Raw genomic sequence first — 21,198 nt, 5'->3', positions numbered from 1 at the left:
AGGAACGGCCGATCCTGTGTCCATCCCTCTCCCGCAAGCCGTGGGTAAGGTTGAACTTGTTCACTCCGTAAGCAAACCGCGTAGCCGCTTGTGTTGTCGGGTCGTGGGCATTCAGAGCACGTAGTTGCAGGCCGGCGTCTGTGGCTCCTATGACACCGTTTAGGGACGACAGCCAACTAATGATGCATAACCACACGATGCTTCATTATCTATACGCCAAGTTTTTTATTATGGTTGGATCTAGTAACCACACATGTTATATAAACGCCAAACCACATACTGTAAAATTCGAATTTAGCAAAACGGTGCACTTATATGTACACAAATAACACGTCCCTAATGTAAAACCATAAAATTCTGGTTATATTGCAGCAACTGTATAAACTGCAACAATGGCAGCACGTTTCTTGCACGAGTATTTGCTGCATCAAACTTCATTCTACTGCCAAACAGACCATTACAGACACGTTGCCCATCTGCTTGGTCCCACTGTGGAATGGTCGTTATAAAGTTACATGCAGTTGGTACCGTTGCTGAAGGACTGCAGGTCCCAGGGGCGCACGAGGACGAGTTCCTGTGCACTCGCTTTGTCCCGACAGCTCTCACCAGCACAAAACTGCGACTTCTCTTTCATAGAAGACGAGTGGGTGGGAATACTTAAGTTTCAGTTTTTTTCATCCCGTGACAAAATGTGGTTCACACATTAATAACATCAAGTGCTTCTGGTTGTCACCATAATCATCACGGTCTCAAGTACTCCCAGAAGGCTATGCAGCCGATAGGTTGTGTAAAAACTACTTGTGTGTATTTTACGTAGAGACACGTGGGAGGAGGCGTTATTGTATTAACGTTCTCCACAACGGCGCTGTGTTTTGTAACCCGTCTCAGCTTGCTTTAGAAGAGTGGAACGCCATAAAAAGTGCTGCTGGAGCAGAGTTCCACCCAGCCTGTGTGGGGCAAACACCTTAACTACAGATGTTGTGCGTCTCCGACCCGTGCGTGGTGTTCCTTGTGAAGCTGCAAACCGACCCTGTGTCACGCGGGCTCCCGAGGGGTCCCTCCCTCCTTCGTGAGGACCGCTCTTAGTGCAGAATGACCACCACTCGCAGTCAATTCCCATGGTAGGGTCACGGAACCCACAATTCACGAGTTTTAGAGTCTTACACACGAGATTATTTGTACCGACTCTACGAGCATTGTTAAAATGTAAAAGGCTTCACCTGAACACAAATACATAGATGCATCAATAGCATCTAGTCGCATAAACAAAATAGTTTGCTCAGATTGGAATAAATAAGCATTCTTTCATTCGCTCCCAGAGCATCACGATATTAAATAAATAAACTATAAACCTCCTACATTTAATGCTCGCAGCAACTCATTTGACTGTCTGCTGGTGCGTCTTCTGGTGAGTCTTCAAATGGCAAAACTGGGAAAAGCCTTTCCCACACTCTTCGCACACATAGGGCTTCTCTCCAGTGTGTGTCCTCTGATGCATCTTTAAGTTGGAAATAACCTGGAAAGCTTTCCCACACTCCTGGCACACGAATGGCCTCTCGCCGGTGTGCGTCCTCTGATGAGTTTTCAGGGTGGAGATGCGAGAAAACCCCTTTCCGCACTCCTCGCACATGTACGGCCTCTCTCCCGTGTGGATCATCTGGTGGCTCTGGAGGTGGGAGATCCTGGAGAACGCCTTTCCGCATTCCTTGCACACGTACGGCCTCTCTCCAGTGTGCGTCTTCTGATGCATCTTCAGGTTGGACATCTTGGTGAAGCCTTTTCCACACTCCTCGCACACGTACGGTTTCCCTGGAGCGCAGCCATGCGGGAATGGGGTTAGCATTCGGCACGATTAAACAAAGTAGAGTACGGTTTGTTACGTCATCCTTTCAAAAGTACACACACATCCCTTACAATAAATCCACAGCCATAATCTATCCACTGCTGAATGAAGCCCTTCCCACATCACCATCCCCCCTTACAATCCTGCAATACCACAATCCAAGTTGATCCTGAACTTCCCTCCCTCCACATCACCTGGGATATCCTGCCATGTCGTCTATGATTATTCGTTTTCTCCCTCCCGTCGCACGGCATGAACTGAAATGTGGATATTCCAGTAAATTCAGCTGTTCGTGTCTCTGGCAAAACACTGATGAGACGCCACATTTTTGACACCGATTTAAATCCCAGGTGCAGTGAAGCTGTGTTCATCCTAAGGCCCACAACCAGTGCTCTCAAATCCCCAGAAAAAGGTCTCATCACCTCATTATTTCCTACAGCTATGACTAGTTGATGTTTGTTAAACTTCTTTCGCACTGTACATAGCCAAACGTGTTAATCTGGAGGTGCGGAGAAAGGACTACAAACTAAAGACAAAGCAGTTTGACTCTCGCAAGCGCACTGCCTCTCAATCACCAAGGCCTTGTGGAATTCGTCAAAGTAAAGAGCCGCCTGATACCAATCCCACACGCATGGGATTGGTAGCAAGGTGCATTCATGAGTTTGGGAGATAAAATTGCAAATTATCTGAAAAACTGTAATCAATTCAAACTATCAAATATCAAAGGCAGCCCATGCAACATGAGTACTATCTCACCTGTAAAGCCAGTTTCTGTCTTAACCTCCACTTCTTTCCACCTGTTGTGGGTAGTCTTCCTTCTCTTCTGTCTGATGAAATTGTCTTTCTGGAAGCCAGTAGCATCTGTCATAGAAGAGGGTTGACATGAAATTAATACATGAACCATTATTGAACGCCACACAAATTACCATCACGAATGTCTTAACGAGGCCTCCTGCTCTTCTCATTACATCTCCCACTTGGCAAATTAATCTCTGGTTTTAATGTCGACCATCACGTCGATGCCGAGGACACGCAACGCTGCATCACCACTGACGCCATAAACCCCGCCTCTGTCCACTCTCATCCGGCCTTGATGTGGTCTCGGAATGGTTGTAACTTCCTCCAGCTAAATGTGGCCAACATTCCACTCATGGTAAAAACTCCAAATTGAGCCTGTACATCCTAAACTCTGACACGACGCTGGAAAAGCACTGCAAACATGGAGTGGTCATTGACCCCGAGCTCTCTCATTCTCTTCCCACACACCCCAACCCTGTGCAACATCTCCTACAATGAAGGCACGGACCCTTGTCCGTGCCCGACCCTTGTCCGTGCCTTCAGCGCGGTCTCACTCGACTCCTGCAACTCTCTGCTCTACTGCCTCCCCAAATCCCTTGAGACAACTCAAAAATGCCACTGGCAGACTTTTCACCTGCACCTGTAAACGAGACCACATTACCCCAATACTCCGATCCTTCCACTGGATCCCAATTCGAAGGATCGCACTCGCCGTGTTCGAAGTCATCCATGGGCTCGTCGCTGCCTACCTCTCCCTCTCATCTCATTCTATCCCGCCCTCGCCACCACAGATGCTCCACTCCAGCAACCAAGGACTTCTGCTGAAGCCCCAATGCAAGGTGAAAACACGACAGGCCTTACATTAACACTCGTTTACGTTGCTCACATGTTGACATTGCCAACTCCAAAAGCAGATTTTTCACAGATTTGGTGAAAAATGTGTTGAAAGTCAACATAGAAACATGTAAAAAAATCAACAATCTAAATTGTTTCCAATGTGAGACAAGTAGGGTTTGCTCCGAGTCCTTCCCTTGTAGTGGAAACCACGACATTTGGTGAGAGTAGGGGAGGTGAACACCCCATCCTCCGTGAGTGGGGTATGCGGCATGGTTGTGTGGCAAGCCTTCTGAGTCACCATGCTTGTGCATTAACAATGCACCACAAGCAAAGCCCTGCGCAACGGGGAAAGTGTCGAGCTATGAAAATGACACAGTTGTGAAGTTGCTGGCACAATGGGATGACACTTCACAATCCACGCCCCCTACTGGCAGGCCGATTGCAGGCCAGGTGCTAAATCACCTTGTGCCCACAGTGACAGCTGCAGCTGAGGTGCCCTTTAAAATGTGTCGAGATGGGAAATGAAAGTCGCTTACTCCACCAGCGTAAAGGAGGGCGGCTGTATCACTTGCGCGCGCATGATGAAGGCAATCATCATCACTACCCCCACTGCCACTCTTACCTGAAAAACTTGCTTCAGCTTTCACGGAAACTCCCTGCCACCGCTCGTGCATAGCTCTTCTTCTTTTCTTTCTAACAAAATCGTCTTTAGAAATTCCAACATAGCCATCTGTTATAAAAGAGTGCATCATCAAATGCAATGAAAGAGCATGTGTTCATCAACATCACGCAAGACATTTGTTAGTAAGTTGGTGTGAGTTTGCACGACTCTGGGAGCCGACCTGGAGGCTGACTCCACTCCTCTTCCACTTCCGGGACTGACGGCTGCCATTCGGAACATTTAAACCTCGCAACTGTTTCTGCGAAAGAGAAAAAGAGAAACAATGGAACAATTGTGCTCAGCACGTCCTGCAGCAGGCAGCCAGACACTGGCTGAGTAGAGACCACACACAACCACCCTTGAAAGTTACTCCCAACGAAGTTAACATGTTTGTAAAAACTTTCAGAGTCTGAGAGTCCAAAAGAAAATGACCCAAGGACACACATGTCCAATGTTATTATAGTTCCAATGAATATAAAAATATACCCCATTTTTTGTTGCCAGCTGATTAGTAATAAGTGCATGACCAGCCATTTATGTTTTTTCATTATGTCCTGTGGACCATCTCCTGACAAGACAAGGGTGTCTCAGCAGATGAGGCGATTGGTCCCAAGAAGAGGCATGAAATGCCTGAGCGTGTTTTCCAAAACCAGGTTTAACATCAAACCGTGCCACAGGTCTCATGTGACACTGCTTCACCTTTGCACTACCACAGTAAACAATCGAGCAGTGCTGCCATTCCCTCGGCTTTCACAAGATCACGGTCTTTGTGACCTTTACAACCCCCAATCACCTACATTCGCGGCTCCCTCGTACGGAGATTTTAAAAATCACCCAAGACTGCCATATCTTTCTCGTTGCTATGGATGAGCAATAATACAAAGTGGAACTGCGTGTTGCAGTGTTCATACGCAGCACGTGCCACCAAGCAGCACAACTAACATCACATCAGTGATGGCACTAATGGCAAAGCTACCCGTAAATATTACATGTATTTTTTATCAAGATTGTATCGAAATCACTAAACGCCTAAATCAACTGTAAGTTTATGTAGGAAACCATTTACGGTATGAAAAGCCGTGACGACGTGGTGCCCTTGAGCTATAGACAGACACGCGGGTACTTGTGTATCCCACGTGTGTACACTTTGGCCAATGTGGTGATGCCAAGTGAATGAAGTGGCACAACTGCTCCTACAACAATCAGTAAAGGCAGCAGCAGCTGCAGGACATTAGGACAAAGGACTCGCCAAGTTAAATGAAAGCAAACGTAAAAATCAGCAGTCTTAAGTTTTCCTGAAGGCCAATAACAAGACGCGTGGGGGGCATGGGATCAACGCGAAGAGCTGCGGAAACTGACTTGAGTATCCGTCCGTGTCGGGTGGCTCTCTGAGCTGGAGGTCTTGGTGTTGATTTCTCTCGGGATCATCAGTCCTCGGAGCCCAGCCTTGGGCCTCTCCGCTCGCCGCCCCCTCTATGGAGCACAGCTTCTGCACGGACAGCGCGAGCTCGTTACTCAGCCTGCCCAGCAGCGATACGAGCACGGCGAGCAGGCTGCCCAGCGCCGGATCCGTCTTCCCCGGCGACGCGCGCGCGGCCTGGGCGAGCTGCTGCAGCGTGGCGTGAAACTGCGAGGGCGGGGGCTCGCACGCCGGGCCCAGCGGCTCCACCGCGACCCCATGGCCATCGCCGCCGGCCCCGTGGCCATCGCCGGCCCCCTGGCGCTCGCGCGGCTCGGAGACCGCGGCCTCCTCCTCGGCGGTCACGCCCTGCGCCTTGAGCCACGCGGGGAAGTCCGGGTTCGGCTCCACCAGCGCCCCGCCGTGATTGCCTGCCACGACAAACACGACACCAAGAGGCGCTCATAACGGGGCGGCCGGTAGAGCGGCCGTGACCTAGCCGCCGTGTGTATTTTTAAGTGATGTCCCATTGTACGTACGGGTTCTGTCCCACATGCAAAACACTCACCGAGTGCCCAAACACCCCAATCTAGAACCCTCTTTAAATTTGTCTTGAGACTTGGCGAACCTTTCCAGGGTAAATTAACTTACACAAAATACAGCTCGTTGTCAATGCACTGGTGGGTGAAGGCCTCCCCTCCCCAGTGTCGGGATGAGGCTTGTTTGGACATTACTTCACCACGCTGTTGAGTGCAGGCTGGTATAGAGGGACCCCAGGACCAGGTACATATACAATTGTTTATACACTGATTAAGTTAAATTGCTTGAATTCTCACTGCTAAGCATCTGTACAACTTGGTCTGTTTTCTGCACTTGACAGAGTTTATTCCCAGTCACTCTTTTTTTTGGAGAAAAGAGCAAAACAATCGTAGTTTATACTCTTTGGTTCTTTCGGTAAAGTCACGTAGGTAGAAAAATAAAATAATAATAAATATATCACGACGTTTCCATCGCAACACAAGCGGTGTTACACATAGACATGACATTAACTTGCTAATCCCCCTAATATCTCTGCCTAATTCATGATTTGTGTTGTGATCAATCTGGAAGTGATCTGGCTGAGCCGATTTGAGCTGCAGGGAATATAATAGTAATTTTTTTGTTCTGATTGCGCTACTTTATTGTTGTACTCTGTTTGGTGTTGGCTTTTGTCACTTTGGTGACCCAGGTCACTCTTGCAAATGAGACTCCTATCCTGGGTCTCTTGACTGCTCACCTGGTGACACAAAATCAATGTGGAACTTGATCCCCTGCTCCTTCACCTCCCCAGCCGGTGACCTGCCTCTGCAACCAGAGCTGCTGGACTGGGGGGCATCCAATAGTATTTAAATATCGCATGTTTGCCAGATGCACAAACATATTTCACAATAGGATTCCAACCAAAAGCTATTTACATCATCAGTTATTTTGCATCAAGTTGGCAAATGACTTGGTTAGTGTAGTTTATCAATGTTATTTATATGCTCGACAATGACACCAATGATGCCAATGATGCACTTGATTTACGTAAATTCATCAACACTTTCCAGGACACGCCTTATTGGTGATCGTCGGTCACCTTCGTCCGTAGAGCCCTTGGGAGTGACGGCAGCAGTGGCACAGGACTCCGCACAGAGATCAATGGTGCCCAGCTTCTGTGCGGAGAGCAGCAGCTCATGGTTGACTCTGCTCAGCAGAGCGACCAGCGCGTCGAGGAGGCTGCCCAGGTCCGCGTCGGTCCGCGGCACCGCAGCCTCCGATTGCGTTCCCTCACCGCCGCCGTCATTCCCGGTGGCGCGTGCGGCCTGCGCGAGCTGCTGCAGCGCGGCCTCGTGGAGCCGCGAGGACGGGTGCTCGCTCGCCGTGCCCTGCGGCTCCACCGTGACCCCACGGCCATCGCCGGCCCCGCTCTCGCGCGGCCCGGAGCCCGCGGCCTCCTCGGTGCTCAGCCCCTGCGTCTTGAGCCACGTGGGGAAGTCTGCGCTCGGCTCGTCGAGGTTGCCAGCGTCGGGGCCTATTTAATTAAAGACAACACCGACATATAAACTGCAGGGAAGGACCCGGCCACTGAAAACGCAGTGCACAATACCATACCCCTGTGGCAGAACATAAACAATGAATAAAGATTGGCGTGAACGTTAAAGTCACAAACCGAAGAACAAGGACGCAAGATGTTGCAAGGAAAGTATATGTTCTGGTTCTGTGTCAGAATCGAGTCCCCCCCCCATAACTCTCCATGTTGAGAGCGCAAGTTGTATCCCAATTCGGCAGAAGCCTCAATTCTGGATGGTTTCCTTTCTGTGGCTGGTCTAAATTCTACTCTAGAATTCAGGCGAAGCAAACATGAATTTCTGGGAAAGGCCTGCCCTACTCCTGTAAAAACAAGTTACGAGCAAAATCATGGAAACGAAAGTTTTCATTTGTACTCGAGTACAGGACTGACCTTCACTGGAACGCCGAGTTTCTGTCAGGCAAGATTGTTCTCCACAAATGTCTTCCGAACGTGCCGCTGCTGCGTCCTGAGACTCGCTGTCGGAGGGCATCCCGCTGCCCATGGCGCTCAGCCTCTTCTCGGTCAGCAGGAGCTCCTGACTCAGCGTGCTCAGCAGAGTGACCAGCACATCGAGCAGGCTTCCCAGCGCCGTGTCCACTCGGGGCGAGGCCGCGTCCGACCGTGCCCTGATGGCGCCGGCGCTCTGCATGGTTCTCAGCACCTGGCGCAGGACGGCGTAGAAACCGAAGGGCAGGCGGTCGCGTGCCGTGGCCAGCACCTCTTGCCCGACTTGCCCGTCGTCGGCACACGCGCGCAGCGTCCCGTAGTTGCGGATCCCCAGCTCCGAGTCCATGGCCTGGGCCACCTCCGCACTGATGCCCTGCCCCTTCCACCACGTAGGGAGGTCTGACGACGAGTCTGTCGCCATGCTTCAGCCCTGGAGAAGAGAACACTGATCGTCAATAACCGTTCAAATATTTATATCGCAACGTCTCCCTTATCTTTGTCGTAGAAACCACCAGACTCACGATCTTTCTCTTGTACGACGAGCCCACCACAACAGGCCTAGCACACCATCTTGGAGATTTTAATGATCTGTTTGCAAGGAGAATATGTTCTCCATCAAGATGGACTGCTTTGCTGCTACACTGTACATGCCTGTCAATTGTGGAAACACAATTCAACCAAATGAAAATCATGAAGACCAGGTTTTGGTTTTAACGTGCCCCCACAACCTCCGCATTTATGAGAGTAACCAAAACCCTGCTAACACCTTCAAGGTAGCGAGTGGCCTCTTGCGATCCACATAAACATCATCCACCGAGTGCAGTTGGTGCACGGCTCTGCTCAAGAGCACCAGCACATGTGAGCATCCAGGCACTGCCCCGGTATTCAAGAAATGCACAGCAGGGCACACGTACAGCCAATCACAGCAGCCGCCATCGCCTCGCAGGCACCTGGCTTGAGGCATTGTCATCAGCCGAGATCTCTCCACCGTTTAATGAACGTCTCCCCAAGCGGTCATTCTGCCAAGATCTTGTGACGAAAAAATCCATGTAGCAGCTGCACACAAGCTGGGTTCGTTACTCCTTCTCCGTGGTGGATGTACTCTTGGGCTACCTCTCCTTTGTCCTAAAATATTGCAAGCTTATTGTGTCGCTTTGATCACGGTCTGCTTTCAAAAGCTGCCCCAGGTACTCTACACATCTCTCTGCCTCTTATCCGCAAATGAAGACACGAGGAAGAACGCGCCGGGATTACGCTTCGATCGGCTGGAGCTGTCGGATAACTCGAGTGTGGGACGGGGCTGGCAGTGAGAACTCGCACCTGTGCATCCGTCGGATGTGATACGTCTGTGAACCTGCGCCCAGCGCCGTGTTCACTGTGTTCACGGTGTTCACGGGGTAGTGTGTCGTGTTCACGGGGCGGTGTGTCGTGTTCACGGGGCGGTGTGTCGTGTTCACGGGGCGGTGTGTCGTGTTCACGGGGCAGTGTGGCGTGTTCACGGGGCGGTGTGTCGTGTTCACGGGGCGGTGTGTCGTGTTCACGGGGTAGTGTGTCGTGTTCACGGGGCGGTGTGTCGTGTTCACGGGGCGGTGTGTCGTGTTCACGGGGTAGTGTGTCGTGTTCACGGGGCGGTGTGTCATGTTCACGGGGCAGTGTGACGTGTTCACGGGGTAGTGTGACGTGTTCACGGGGTAGTGTGTCGTGTTCACGGGGCGGTGTGTCGTGTTCACGGGGCGGTGTGACGTGTTCACGGGGTAGTGTGTCGTGTTCACGGGGCAGTGTGGCGTGTTCACGGGGTAGTGTGTCGTGTTCACGGGGTAGTGTGTCGTGTTCACGGGGCAGTGTGACGTGTTCACTGTGTTCACGCGCTGTGATCACCTCGCGGCTGTGCGGGACGCACCTGGGTCGGCGAGACGCGCACAGCCCAGGAGAGGTGGCGGTGCCGCCGTGCTGATGAGCGAGGCGGGTGGAGGCGCCGTGCTGATGAGCGAGGCGGGTGGAAGCGCCGTGCTGATGAGCCCCAAGCGTCGTGGAGACCCCGCACCTCCACCAGAGATTAGCGGAACAGCTTCGTCGATTCCCTGCCCTGCGATGTGCGCATCGGATCGCGCGCGCAGAATCGCTTGTTGTCGATCCGCGCGCCTTGCCTACGCGGAGTTTCCGCGTCGCATCGTCGCGAAGTAAACCCGGATCGATTCACGGATCGTTTTAGGGATACAATAGTGACGATTTTATGAATCGCTTGGGCGTAAATCGTTAATGTCCCTGCTACTGTAGAAAGCTGAAACTCAACGATTCTCCACTGCTGGATGACGACCTCCCCACGATCTCCACTGCTGGATGACGACCTCCCCACGATCTCCACTGCTGGATGACGACCTCCCCACGATCTCCACTGCTGGATGACGACCTCCCCACGATCTCCACTGCTGGATGACGACCTCCCCACGATCTCCACTGCTGGATGACGACCTCCCCACGATCTCCACTGCTGGATGACGACCTCCCCACGATCTCCACTGCTGGATGACGACCTCCCCACTCTCTCCACTGCTGGATGACGACCTCCCCACGATCTCCACTGCTGGATGACGACCTCCCCACGATCTCCACTGCTGGATGACGACCTCCCCACGATCTCCACTGCTGGATGACGACCTCCACACTCTCTCCACTGCTGGATGACGACCTCCCCACGATCTCCACTGCTGGATGACGACCTCCCCACTCTCTCCACTGCTGGATGACGACCTCCCCACTATCTCCACTGCTGGATGACGACCTCCCCACGATCTCCACTGCTGGATGACGACCTCCCCACTATCTCCACTGCTGGATGACGACCTCCCCACGATCTCCACTGCTGGATGACGACCTCCCCACTCTCTCCACTGCTGGATGACGACCTCCCCACTCTCTCCACTGCTGGATGAGGGCCTCCCCACTCTGCCACCCTCCTGCACGCTTTTGCGATGCCAAAATTCAAATTGATGAGGAATTATACAATAGCTGAGTGGACAATTCGCCTGCTACTCGTATGTACGCATTAGATTCCTGAGCCAAACAACGTTTGTCGCTCAACTGGCACATCTCCAGGGTCCAATTCTAGCTACACTCCCACGCCTAGTAAGATGGCATTCTAAGTAGGCATTGTCATCTGCTCACCAAACATGGGATTACGAACCTGGGGGCTGAGTACAGAATTATTTAATTAATGTTAGAGATAAGACTTCTACTAACTCCCATTCAATAAGGGCGTTAACACAATTAAACATGGTAAAATTAGCAAATATTCGGAGTCGTTAGGACCCCTTATAAATCGATTGCAAATGTAAAACATGAACTGATAACACATCAGCAGACGAAATTTGTGTTAAAAACAAAATCAACACTGAGTGCAAATACTTAACCCAGCCACAAGCTGGCTGAAGCGCAGAGCGAGATCGTCATGCCAGCCACGTTGCATGGGGGCCATGTTGCATAGGGGCCACGTTGCATGGGGGCCATGTTGCATAGGGACCACGTTGCATGGGGGCCATGTTGCATAGGGGCCACGTTGCATGGGGCCATGTTGCATAGGGGTTGTCCTCCAGGCAGCGGATGCAGGAGGAGCGATGGTAACAATCCCGAACAACAGCTGCCATGCCCACAGCATGGCACTCATTAGGACACCGTATACGCCTTGAATGTTTAAACATTTTCTTACATTTAAGCTTACAGAACACATTTCAGACGCATCGTTTTTATTTTTTGCCCGAGGAAGAGAGAGTTAACCCCTCCGATGGTTCATTTTAATCCAGTCTTCAAGACCACAATGCACCCGCCCAGCTGCACTTTACTTCACTCAGGATCCTTACCTGTCGTCTCCCATCTATTCCCAGAGCGCAGCTGCACGGCTGCCTTTTGTCTATCCACTGCTGGATGAGAGCCTCCCCATGCCTTGCAGGTCATGGAGGCAATTTGTCCATATTGGTGTGGTCACCCATCCAAAAATCGCTGCCACAAAAATGTGATAAAAAGCGCACATCAGGTGCCCTCAAAAGCATCGAGTAGTGCCCTGATCAACGTCTCGGGAGGACACTGCAGTGGTATGCCAGGATCTGCCGAACTCTGGCTACAATTGTCCATTGGTTCGACCGATGAGCTGCTTGACCTGCTGAGATAGCCCAGCCCTGCTGCTGCTGCTGTTGTGCATGTGGCGTTGACGCACGTGGAGAAGCTGCTGCATCTGAGATGTGTTTGCTCTGTGGTAGCTTCCCCCAACTGTTAGTTTTTTCACAACTGACGTCCAGCTTAGTTTTTTTTTAATGCTTCGATTTACCTTCACTACACATCAGAAACCTAATAGATGCATTTCAGGACTGATGTTTATTACAAGTATTTAAATTAGGTATCTTGATTTGTTATTGTAAAAAGGAAACTGTTATTTGTTCTGATGCAGTCGTGTGTTGTTTGTTCAGAGCATGTGAAGTGCAAGTAATGTCATCGTGCTCAGGTGATGGGCTCAGGTGATGGACGTGGGGTCTGGTAACATCTGCAATGGGCAGCGCTGTGAAATTACCATTTCCACAACACAAGCATCTCACTGCCGTATTCTATATGCATCCTTTGTACGAGTCGTTTCCTCTATGTGGTTAAGCCTATCCCTACATTTTGTGCATCACAATTGCAGAACATTGTAATTGAGGGAACAATTACTGAATGGCCTTTATACTGTATTTACCAAATTGTTTCGATTTTCGTGATTTTATGGCAAATGACCTCCATGCTGCAGAACTATCGATTGTTAAAAGGCTGCTGTGACCCAAATGGTCAGTTATTCCCATCCACTGTACTTAAATAGACTTCAGATGAACCGTCTTACTGGACTATAGTATTCACTCCCATATTTACTGAAATGCATTACAAACATAAAAGCATCCACCTATCATTATTTTACTTCTGCACCAATGTAATCAAATAAAATAATTGTTACACCCGAATTAAAATATTACGGGTTCAAGACTTGATGTTTTATTGTTTGCAGTTGGTCACACAAAAATGACATCTGTAACAGGGGCTGGATCTCATGTTTTCTACGAATCAAAATGCAGTATGGGAAAATAAAACTAGTCTGGGGCGTTACGATTAAATTAAACAATTTATTGGACCACTTGACGACCGCACACATTTCAGTGAAACAGCGTTTTGTGGAGAGCTTAAAACAAGCAAAACCGCAATATTGAACATCAATTCCAGATATTGTATCCCTTGACAGTTTCATCTCCCACAAACATTTTAAACAAGTACAGGCAAAATAAAACATGAACATGCCCTGAAACAATCTACAGTTGCATTACACGTGGTCCACAAGAAGTGTTAGGATGACAAGTTAGTGAAATGCTTGCTGCCATGCCTGTATATATCATAACCAATACATGTACCTGTTGTAATCAAACTCTGGCTGATATGAACAACTTTGCTGGAGGAACAGATGTTGATGTAAATGGCAGGACAAGACGATGTGTGCACTTGTAAATGTATACGTGATGCCCAGCAGCCTGTGTATAGTTAATGGTATATACTCGTTAAATTTGAATGCCACGGCATCTTGCATTGTATCGATCATCCCAACACAGCGAAGAATCTTGACTACTTGTTTTGTGGCATCGCAGCCTGGAACAACTGGTACGCCATAATGCCCGTACCTGCAGACAACACACAATCCGATACAAAAAAAACACATCAGACTTCCCTTTGACAATACACAATAACACCAACAAATCAGACACCATTCTTACAGTGCAATTCTATCTGTGAGACACCGACTTGGATGTGTGTCTTGATTGTATGTACTCCTGTTAAACGTGGGTATAACAGGGGGGAGGACATACATCCCCCATAGCAAAAAAACCACACAATGTAACTGTATTGGACAAATATCCCAATGCTGAAAGATTACGGGTAAAGTATTCGATTGGGATTCCACAGCAGCAGCAGCATCACCCCTACTGTGAAAACTCAGCAGGACCCTGCTGAAAAAGAGTCTTGAGACGAAGCGAGGCTTTCCTGGGTTTATCAACCATAATAACAAAAATGAGATTGAGTGTCTGACTCACCCAGGACGGTGAGGGTCATGGTGACCCGGTAGAGCACGGCATCCCTGACACCGCCCTTCAAGTGCACAGGAAGTCCGTTGTCCTCCTGGACATCGCAGGAGTCATCATTAACCAAGCCACAATAACTCGCACAGTTTGCAAATGGCTCAAGGTGACACCAACAATAGCCCTGAACTGGCTGAGCCAACTCACAAGCAGAATGCAAATGACCAGAAGCTATCATCAGCTGTGAATGGTAAAAGCAGTAGGAATCGCACAGTCATCTGGGTGTGGTGACACCACGGAGATTAATTTCTCACTACCAATCACCTAAGGGCAAACGCAGGCCTAAAAATATATACCAGAGGGAGAGGAAGTGTTCTCAAAATATAACAAAATAACCAAGATACTTGAGTATATGTTAAACACTTAATGGTATATGAGGGGATTGTCAAACAGGCCATTGGCAACTCGCACTGCAAACCATGCATGTGTTGATGCCCTGCCACCAATCTGCATCATACCAACCCATTACCACCAGATTCCAAACATCAACAAAACATCTACGTACTTCAGCAGTTTTGCATGCTGTGGTTGTCCCACTTGATGACGATTGCTTGTGTTGCGATGGAAACGTCGTGATCTATCATTTTTCTACGTGACTTTACCGAAAGAACCAAAGAGTATGGGTTCCTGCAGTCACGAAAGCTTCAAATCAAGATCTACGTACAGTTGTGTCTTGAATTGCACATTTGAACAAAATCGTAATGGACACATAACACGTCTGTAGGACTCGGCGGGGCATGTAGTATCCAGGCCTGCAGTAACACAACCTGAAGGAAATGTTTGGCATGCACATCATCTCACCCACATGTGGGACAGACACGGTGAATGAGCTTCCCTGGATGGTCAACATTGTCCAAGTACTGGTGAAGTTGCCCACACTTGTTTAATGGGGAAAGCCCAGTGATAACCTCTGAGTTTTTTTTCTCTCAGTAGGGTTTGCATTCAATATTTATAAATGTCAAAGCTTTAGGCAACAGAGATATTTCAAAGTCAACATCCGTGTGCTCGTTCTGATATGAAGCATGCTTATGGAGAGATTGATGACCATCTTGCAACCGCTCATTAACATTCGAGCCATGGAGGTCGAGCTTATTCTTAAAAGGACAAAAGAGATAGAAGTGTGACAGTGCCAGATTTAAGCAGGAATTGCTGCGTGGTGGCGCAAGCAGAGTTCATCTGTTAAACGTGGTGTGAATGTGCAACAGGGGTGGTATGGTGGTGATTGTGGATGTGTTGCAATGTAGATGGTGCAGCCTTCCATGGAGAGCCAGATGGAATAGTTTTGTTTGTTAAAATGTAATCCTAACAGTAAAATGTGGAAGTGATAATTATATTTCAGTGTTCCTATATCAGCTTTTGAGAGAGCTCACAGGCGACTCATTGATATTTTCAGGAAAGATAATTATGTTTCTGATGAAATAGTTGTGGCTGAGTGAGTACAAATGTCTCATTATGTGCCTGAGTTTGAGCATTGTAACCGTGCTGTTTGTGCTGTGGGTGGCTGCAGTGCCTGTGCTCTCAGAGCCACCAGCTCACCTGGAACACTTTCTGGAGCTCGGGCACGCGGTTTTTTAACTGGAGGCGGCTACTGCTGCTGAAGTTGCGCTGGGCAAGCTGCCTTAATACCTGCGTTGTTTGCACACGAGGCATCACACACACACAAACAAAAACAAGAGTGCATTGGATTAATATTTTAGTGCCTATGCATTGCAAAACCAGCCATTATGTGTTCAACAGTTCCTTTTTGCCATGTTGTGTACAATGCCACACTTGCTATACCTACTGAGAAATGACGTACAGCTCTGCAAATAAGCCATTCCTAATTTTATAAAAACGCAGACAAATCAAGAGCAGTTGCATGTTTTCCAAGATATTGTCAGACACTTGTAAGATGTGGCTAATCATTAATATCATCATCAAGTTGTGGACGTACTCGGACGGACTTTCATCCCTGCTGTGATGGTGATGATGCATTCAGTTTCGTGTATGTGTAATTTCTAAGCCATATTTCTCAAACTATAGAAGATTAGAGCCCATACGTGTTATGCACAATGTATCTAAAGACCAGCAACCCAATTATTGGACATTTTGTAGGATTCATGAGCTCATATAACTCAACTGTTCCCTGGATAAGCATCACATCCCCAGATAAATCCAGGGATGACAGCTATCAAAGACACAGCGTTGTGCCATGTGGATGTGATCACACGTAAATTATGTTAACAATCTGCACTTTGCTCTGGCAGCCCAAACGCACGTGTTGCACTGGAAACTGAAGGCACACACGTGCGTGGAGTGATGCAGTGCCCCCTGCTGCGGCAAGCTTCCCGTACGCCGCCACCTCCAGAGCTGTGTGCGCCATGGATGAATGGCACCAGGCGTGCCGCATGCGCACGTGCTTCTAGCCCCCGCAAGCCTTGTACTCGGTATCATGCAGCACCAAGCGCTTTCCTGTACTTTGTCCTCATCCAATGGTGAAGGAAGGCCTGCCCATCCCATGTTGGTGATGGGGGTTGTTGTTTGACCATACTTCACCACATTGGTCAGAGATATAGTGAAGGGCTGGAGGGCCCACAGCTGGTTCAGGTATCACTTGTCATGACCAGGCAGAAAACCCAGGCCGCTGGGTTTGTAGCGGTGATAGCTAACCGCTGTTTCATAACTCCATCCACTTCCTGGAAAGTGCACTGTGCACATGCACCTTTTTAAGCATCCCCAAGGACACATTTTAACCTTGTGATCTAAACCTTTATTTTCATAAATGTAATTGAGAAAAAATTACTTACCCTAGTTATGTGACAATCTACCAATGTCAAGATAAAAAAGTTTATCACGGCCATTCTACCTGATATCACGACATCTTTTGCTATCACTTCCATCCTTCCGCTATGCGTCTGCCATCCAACGTATACTCTCACATTATCAGACCATTTGTGAGTTTATTAACCCAGTGCTACTGAATGTACGAAAATTAGCAATTTTTACTTTTATCGTTAAAATAAATGTCTTTAAGCCCTCTTCCCAATGCTTAACTTTACGCAAGTGAACTCAAGACTGATCACGTCAATGATAGCTTGACCTCTGCCGATATATGAGTGCATGCTTGCTGGGTGTGTCCGTCCCATGTTAAGCTGACAGACTCTAGATGCCCTGATAATGCCAAAACGGATTTTGCTAAACGAGTATGATATCAGCATTTTCTGCTTCTGAAGAACCCAGAACGCTGCCCTTTGTTTCAAACAGTGCTTTACATTTCGATTTAAAGCTTTCGTGACTGCAGGGATTCATCTTCTTGGTTCTTTCGGTAAAGTCACGTAGAAGGGACAGACCTGGTCTTCACCTGAGGACGGCTGCTTGCGTTGTGGCCGAAACGTCGTGAGAATTATTTTATTATGTTTTATTTTTATTATTTTATTACTTCCCTTCTACGTGACTTTACCGAAAGAACCAAGAAGGTGCTTTACATTATCAACATAAACACACAAAAATAACATTAAGTATCAAGGGAAAAAGCCGTAAGCAATGAAATATCATAAACAAGTGCAAGCTAATATATTTTTACATTTTCTCCCTTTAGCTCCTGGTCAAGACCATAAAACACAACATTCCAAACAAAAGAAGCAGTCAATGATAAGTGCTACCCAAATAAGACAATGGCGGGAGCAGCATGTTTACGTGGATCATTTACGACAATGCGGGAAATGATTATAGAGGTCGGTAAGAGGCAGGCCGCGGCAGGGAGGATGCGGAAGTCAGAAGCCAGTGGGACAGGCCTCGATTAGGAGCGGAGTCTCTTAGACGGCGTCTATCTGTAAGGCTCGAACAGGAAATGTTATGCACCAATCAAAAGCTCAACCCGTGAGGAATAACACTGATCTCGGTTGGCAGCTCTGAGCCAATCGCGGATATTCCATATTGAAATGGCAAGGGGCAGTCTCTGTCCTCAGGACAACCACTGCTGACTTCCCACAAAGTGGTACCGACTTCGACCGGCCGATGTGCCGAGTCGTACTTGTGCGGGCCAGTAGTGGACCACCGAGTCCCCGAGTCCCACGCTCACAGCAGCCCGGGTCACCACGGGCGCCCGGACGGCATGACCTTGTCTCCGTCACGCCGCTCTCTCCCGAAACATCTTTTTACAATCTAATCCCATACCCCGAATTTACGCAACATAGTCCTACCCTCAAAACACCTCCAGTAGGATCCTATTACACGGATCCGGAGCGCAAGGAGAAATACCAAGCGTATGAGGCGAGACTAAGGTGACATCACCTCTAATGCGACCCGTCTCGTGATCTTCACTCGAGTCTGGTTCGGGCTCGAATGGGTGACCGCCAGTGCATTCCAGGTGGTGTCGTTGAAAAAGCTCATGAAGGTGCCAGGAAATGACAATACAGTATCGAAATGGGTACAGTCCACATTCCGTCTGCCCAAATCAAGATTGGACTGAATGTCGGGGTTTGTTATCCCCTCGTATGCATGGCGAATTCCTCCGGGTTGTCCGGTTTCTTTCCACACCAAGTCAAACACTCATTCGTGGAATTTAGGCTTTCACTGCTACGTAATTGCGATTAGAGGTTCACGTTAACAGCCCAACGCCATCGTCGCGACGTCCATTCGTCCATGTGTAGCCAGGACCCATCCAACACTTGGCGGCTCTGAGGCGCGCAAACGCCGCGCGACCCGCGCCTCTCCTGCGGGAGGCCCCGCCGCGACCCGGCCGCGATACGGGAGCAGGGCACCACGACACGGGAGCAGGGCACCGCGACACCGCGCGGCCCGCCCGCCCGGCCGCCCGGCCGCCCGCACTCAGCTCCGAGACGCGGACCCCGAGGACGCCGCCGCCGCCGTGACCCACGACGGCGCGGGGCTCGCCGCGGCTTCGAGGGTGGAAGGCCGGAGACCTCGTGGACACAGCGCCGCGACCCCGCAACGGAGCGATTTCTGTGAGAGGAAGGGGGAGAGGAGGAGGAGGGGGGGCAGTGCGCGTCCGCGCCTCTCACCATGAGACTCCGCATGGCGACTCCGCGTGCTGCTGCTGCTGCTGTGCGGCTCCGCGCGGCGACCTCAGCGACAAGGACGAGACAGACGGAAGTGACGTCACGGATCCTGCGGACGTGCAGGACGGACGTGACGTCACGGAGAGGTCGAGGCGCGCGCAGTGCGGACGTGACGTCAGCCAAGCTGGCTCGGCCGGTGAAACCGGTTTGGTTGTAATAACCGGTTAATCGCAAATGAACACCGGTCACTGATTAGCAGCACAATTAGGGTTGTCTTGAGCAATAAACATGACCTTACCTCACTAACTGACCAACGCAGGGAGCTTCCGTGGGGTAATAGCCAACGTGCCATGAAGGGATATTGCCCGAAACGTCGCCTATTGTATTTCCTTTGAAGACCTCAAATGCAGTGTAATCGCGGTCTAATAGTTGGCAAACTCGACTTGCAGATCCCTTAGCCACTGCTATTGCTTTAGGCAATATGTTCACGAGCTAAATGCCGATGTCGAGGTCTTCTCGCCACAACGAGAGGGTTTCAGGAGAGTGCGTGGTTCTTATTTATTTTACTCCGTCAGCAGAGGGCAGCCCAGGGTTACGGCTGATGCCAACATCTGGGCAGTAACCCCGGGCGAGGTGCACCAACTGCACCCTCCCTTCTAGCCACGCCCCCCCCCCGTTCCATTTCCTGAATACCACATTCAGATAAGCCCCTCCCCCCTCCCCTTAACTTGTATTTAAGAGATTGGATCTTTCCTCACTTGATACAGTAAATTTAGCTGTGACGGTCCCACCTGATGACGGAGACTTGTGTTGCCTCCGAAACGTCGTGATTTATTATTTTATCTCTATTATTTTTATTATTTATTTTTACCGACGTGACTTTACCGAAAAAACCTAAGAGTATGAATCCTTGCAGTCACCAACGCTTCAAATCTACTGTATGCTCCACAGTTAGGGTTGCATCGGATGTGTTAATGTTCTGATGCAGTTAACCGTTACGCCAGTCTTCGAGGAAGACGATCTTATTCCATGAAGTGCGATGTCTTGCACGGGCGGAGTTTGTTGGTGGGTGGTACATGGGGGCAACGCCCCCCAGAACTGGGCACCTTTATTAATTTATTTTCAGTAGTTTACAATTAAGATAAAAAAAATACATTACTATTTGCATATTCTTGGTTCTTTCGGTAAAGTCACGTAGATAGAAAATAAAAATAACAGATAATAAAAAAATGTTAATGTATTGAGTATTCTTATTTTATTTTCTGTTATTTTTATTTTCTATCTACGTGACTTTAGGGGCCTTCCATAAATGACGTCACGCACCTAGGTGGGGGATCAGACATTTGTGACGTGTAATGAGGGGGCGAAGTTTAGAAATGTGACGTCACATCAAAATGCGCAACTTTAAATATAGACAACACGTTCTACTTAATTAAATACTTTTTAATGTTTTCTCCTACAACATGAGTGCAGCGCCACATTAAATACGCACTACAATGATAATAGTTTAAATCGATTTGAAGCATGTTTTATTTTTTAGGGGGGCAGAGCTTTTTCTCGTCATATTTGAGGTGGGTCTGACTTTTTGTGACGTCGTGTGACGAAGGAGGGGGTGGGGTCAAAAATCGTCCAGAAAGAACCAAGAATATGAATTCCTGCAGTCACGAAAGTTTTAAGTAAAAAAAAAAGTATATGCACCCGCGATTTCTAATGTCAGGAACTAAGTGAACCCCCCCCATCCCGAAATATAGAAGTTAAACTCCGCTTATGATGAATAAGGCGTTTCCGCTGTCCACGTTCAACTCTTCGCCAACAGCAGCTTTCTATGGTGGCCCTCCAAGCCTCTCTACTCCCCCCTCCCCTCCCGCCCTATTGAAACCCGAGGGAGCAAGATCCAGTCCCAGTCGCGTGGCCTTCCCTTGCGTGGCCTCCTCCGCACGTTCCAACGCAGGTCAAACCGCGTGGCGCGTGACACGTG

General features: G+C 49.1%; 2 protein-coding genes across 3 annotated transcripts; both read right to left on the bottom strand.

Moving 5' to 3' along the window:
* Positions 1-201: 201 nt before the first annotated feature.
* LOC144729557 (uncharacterized) lies at positions 202-11,452 on the bottom strand. Of its 2 annotated transcripts, none has more exons than XM_078609887.1 (8): positions 9,956-11,452; positions 8,021-8,507; positions 7,157-7,591; positions 5,499-5,969; positions 4,321-4,398; positions 4,101-4,208; positions 2,600-2,704; positions 202-1,809 (listed from the first exon to the last, which is right to left on the bottom strand). In XM_078609887.1, exons 2-8 carry the CDS (start codon positions 8,496-8,498, stop codon positions 1,379-1,381), a joined length of 2,106 nt encoding a protein of 701 aa, XP_078466013.1. In that variant the 5' UTR covers positions 8,499-8,507; positions 9,956-11,452; the 3' UTR covers positions 202-1,378. The 2 variants fall into 2 exon arrangements, with proteins under 2 accessions (XP_078466013.1, XP_078466012.1); XM_078609886.1 differs by having other exon boundaries at positions 9,978-11,451.
* A 1,752-nt stretch (positions 11,453-13,204) lies between these two features.
* On the bottom strand, positions 13,205-19,889 carry LOC144729560 (cytochrome c oxidase subunit 7A1, mitochondrial-like). Its single transcript, XM_078609897.1, has 5 exons — positions 19,519-19,889; positions 19,224-19,329; positions 15,757-15,846; positions 14,176-14,260; positions 13,205-13,764 (listed from the first exon to the last, which is right to left on the bottom strand). Exons 2-5 carry the CDS (start codon positions 19,236-19,238, stop codon positions 13,709-13,711), a joined length of 246 nt encoding a protein of 81 aa, XP_078466023.1. The 5' UTR covers positions 19,239-19,329; positions 19,519-19,889; the 3' UTR covers positions 13,205-13,708.
* Positions 19,890-21,198: the final 1,309 nt, after the last annotated feature.

Source organism: Lampetra planeri, chromosome 33, assembly GCF_965212315.1.
Source record: "Lampetra planeri chromosome 33, kcLamPlan1.2.h2, whole genome shotgun sequence".
NCBI classification, from domain to species: Eukaryota; Metazoa; Chordata; class Hyperoartia; order Petromyzontiformes; family Petromyzontidae; genus Lampetra; species Lampetra planeri.
The sequence above is the reverse complement of the archived record's forward strand: the minus strand, read 5'-3'. Positions and strand labels throughout refer to the sequence as shown.